This window comes from Jatropha curcas, chromosome 5 (genome assembly GCF_041381405.1).
Source record: "Jatropha curcas cultivar XTBG-Jc1 chromosome 5, XTBG_Jcur_1.0, whole genome shotgun sequence".
Taxonomy (NCBI): domain Eukaryota; kingdom Viridiplantae; phylum Streptophyta; class Magnoliopsida; order Malpighiales; family Euphorbiaceae; genus Jatropha; species Jatropha curcas.
In genome coordinates, this window is record NC_143155.1 from 4,437,322 (window position 1) to 4,440,020 (window position 2,699).

At 33.4% G+C, this 2,699-nt stretch overlaps 1 protein-coding gene across 1 annotated transcript; it reads right to left on the minus strand.

The window, feature by feature from the left end:
- Positions 1–215: 215 nt before the first annotated feature.
- On the minus strand, positions 216–2,225 carry ABCG23 (ABC-2 type transporter family protein). The gene has a single exon (XM_012210534.4). The coding sequence runs from the start codon at positions 2,223–2,225 to the stop codon at positions 285–287; it is 1,941 nt and encodes a 646-aa protein (XP_012065924.1). The 3' UTR covers positions 216–284.
- Between the last annotated feature and the right edge of the window lie 474 nt (positions 2,226–2,699).

Genomic DNA, 2,699 nt, shown 5'->3' on the forward strand with positions numbered 1-2,699 from the left:
ATATTTAGTAATTCTATTAACATTAATTATTGACACAAATTATAATAAGGGTATTATAGGAAAATTAATAAAAAGACTATTTCTAAAATGGAAATGAGACTATTATTTTGGGACACCATTTTGGATAGTGAAAATATTTTTTTAGGATGAAGGGAGTAACTTATTAAGGGCGAAAGATAATTGAATGGATTTCATCGCACCTGAATGTAACATAATAACAGAAAAGGGCAAAGCCGAAAATCAATAAATGTTTATGAAGGGTTACAAATTGGAATTCTACATTCTCATATGGTTGTTTTTGAAGCCCTTCTTGCAAGAATGACCCAACAAAGAACACGATAGAAAACAAAGAAGCCCAACATAACCCCCACATTAATCCATCTATTGTCTTTTTCAAGTCCTCTACTCTTCAACACATCATTCCCAGTAACCAAACACTGAGAATGATTTTCTTGATAATGCCAAGAAAAACACTCATTTCTCAAACTCCAATACTCATTTACCAGAAGACTATCTAATGGGTATCTGTATAGAGAAATGTAATACATAAAAATCCAATACTTAGGAATATTTTCTTTGGGTATAAAATACCCAGAGAAAAGGAAAAAAGCACCAAGAACTGTGCATATTAAAGAATTCCCTGAAATAAAATCAGGAGAAATAGCACTTAGAAAAAGAACTAAAGAAGAAGCCATCAAGACTATTAACCAAACAATAAAAGTAAAGAATGTGAAAGCCGAAATGGAAGGGTTAAGCCCTACAAGCCAATAAATTGGAATAGAGAAAATAACAGCAACAGCAAGCAAGAAAGGCAAGAAAATAATTGTATTGGCGATTATGTAAGAGGAAATGCTATAAGCTGCTCTAGAAGCTTCTTTCATTAGAACTCTTCTTTCTTGAAGAAATATTGGAAGAGCTTCAACTGTAGAAGAAAGAAGAAAGCTAAGGCTGAAGGCAAAAAGCCCTAATCTTTCTGCTATTCCTTCTTCATCTTTTTTAACTTTGATATATACACTAGCTAAACCAAACCCACCAACTAATGCTTGCAGTGTTCTTGCCAATAGTAGTTGCTTTGTTCTGTAAATGACTTTCGAAAATCTCGAGCAAAGATAAATAATCTCATGCAAATGTAAAAGAGAAGAAATACCCTTTTTTTGAATACCTTGTTCTATTTGAAAAGCTGATTCCTCTTGCCAAATTGAGTATTGCAAAGGAGATATATAAGTTATGGATTTTGAATGCTCACCAAGTGTTTGTATAATTTCCATAGAAAACTCGAGAGCATTGAGTTGCATAGGAACTTGAAATCCCAAATTATATATTGTCTCCTCCAGTGATTCTAAGCTACCATTATAAACCACACAACCATTAGAAAGGATTAAGAAGTTATTAATAAATCCAAGTATTCTATAACTTGGTTGGTGTATAGAAAATAAAATTGTTCTGTGTTTTTCTTTTGCCATATTTGAAAGTAACTCAATAACTTGAAGAGCTGAGGTACTGTCTAGGCCTGAAGTAGGCTCATCAAGAAGCAAAATTGGCGGGTCATTAATTACATCAACGCCTATGGATACCCTTTTTCTTTCTCCACCTGATATGCCTCTATTCTCTTCATCACCAACAAAGCTATTGGCAACATGCGATAGGCCAAGCTCTAACATTAAACTCTCTACCCTCTTCTCTTTATCTTTTGTACTCATTTCTTTGAGTCTAAATTTTGCACCATACATTAGAGTTTCTTTCACTGTCAGTAAAGGAAGCAAATTATCTTCCTGTGCTACAAATCCACATATCTTCCTTAACTGAGCTGGCTTATATATAAACCGATCGTTTATGGATACACTCTTTGGATTAAAATCTTTGTCTTTAACTCTTCCAGATATTATCCGAAGAAGAGTAGATTTTCCAGTCCCACTTGGACCAACAATGGCAAGAAGTTCAGAGCTTCTTGCTTGAAAAGAAACTGATTGAAGTATGTTAATAGGCTTAGGCTTTTGGCCTACGTGAAAGAATGAAGCAAACGTTGACTCACAAGAAGAAATGGTATAGGAAAGATTTGTTACAGTAAGTTTGTAAGGCACTTGTGAATGGTGTTGAGGTGGCGGTGGTGAGTGGCGGGAAGAGGAGGAGCGGCTGGTGGATTCCTCAGAAGTTGAAAAGAGAATAACAGAGTCATCTTCTATTGTTGGTTGATTGAAACAAGAAGGCACTTTTGTTAGCTCCATTTAGTGGATATGGAAGCATATGCAAATGCAAATGCAAGTGGAGAGCCTTTTAAGTGGGAATTTTATTGAGATTATGTGAAGTATGGTGTGGGAGTTGGGCCAACCAAGTTAAAATTCTTGATTGCTTGAAGAATTAATTAGGATTTGGTTAGTGTTTGGTGATCTGGGAAGGTTGACTATTTTACATTGCTTATCAGAAGTTTCAAAGTAATATTTCATTTCTATACATTTCAAATTTCTTGATGTTGGTGATGATTAAGGTGCTATCTCCATTAATGATAATGGTTCAATTTTTTATAAACAGGATTATTTTTTTACTTCTAATAATTATGGATTTTTTGTGTTTTATGTGAATAATTTATTTTTAATTAGACTGAACTACTTAATAATATACTCAAAAATTAATTCATGATACTATCTAATATATATATATATATATTCTTAGGCCGTTTATATTGTCATTGAACCTAATAC

Coding starts and splice junctions, on each gene's coding strand:
- ABCG23 (XM_012210534.4), bottom strand. CDS start 2,225: ATGGAGCTAACAAAAGTGCCTTCTTGTTTCAATCAACCAACAATAGAA.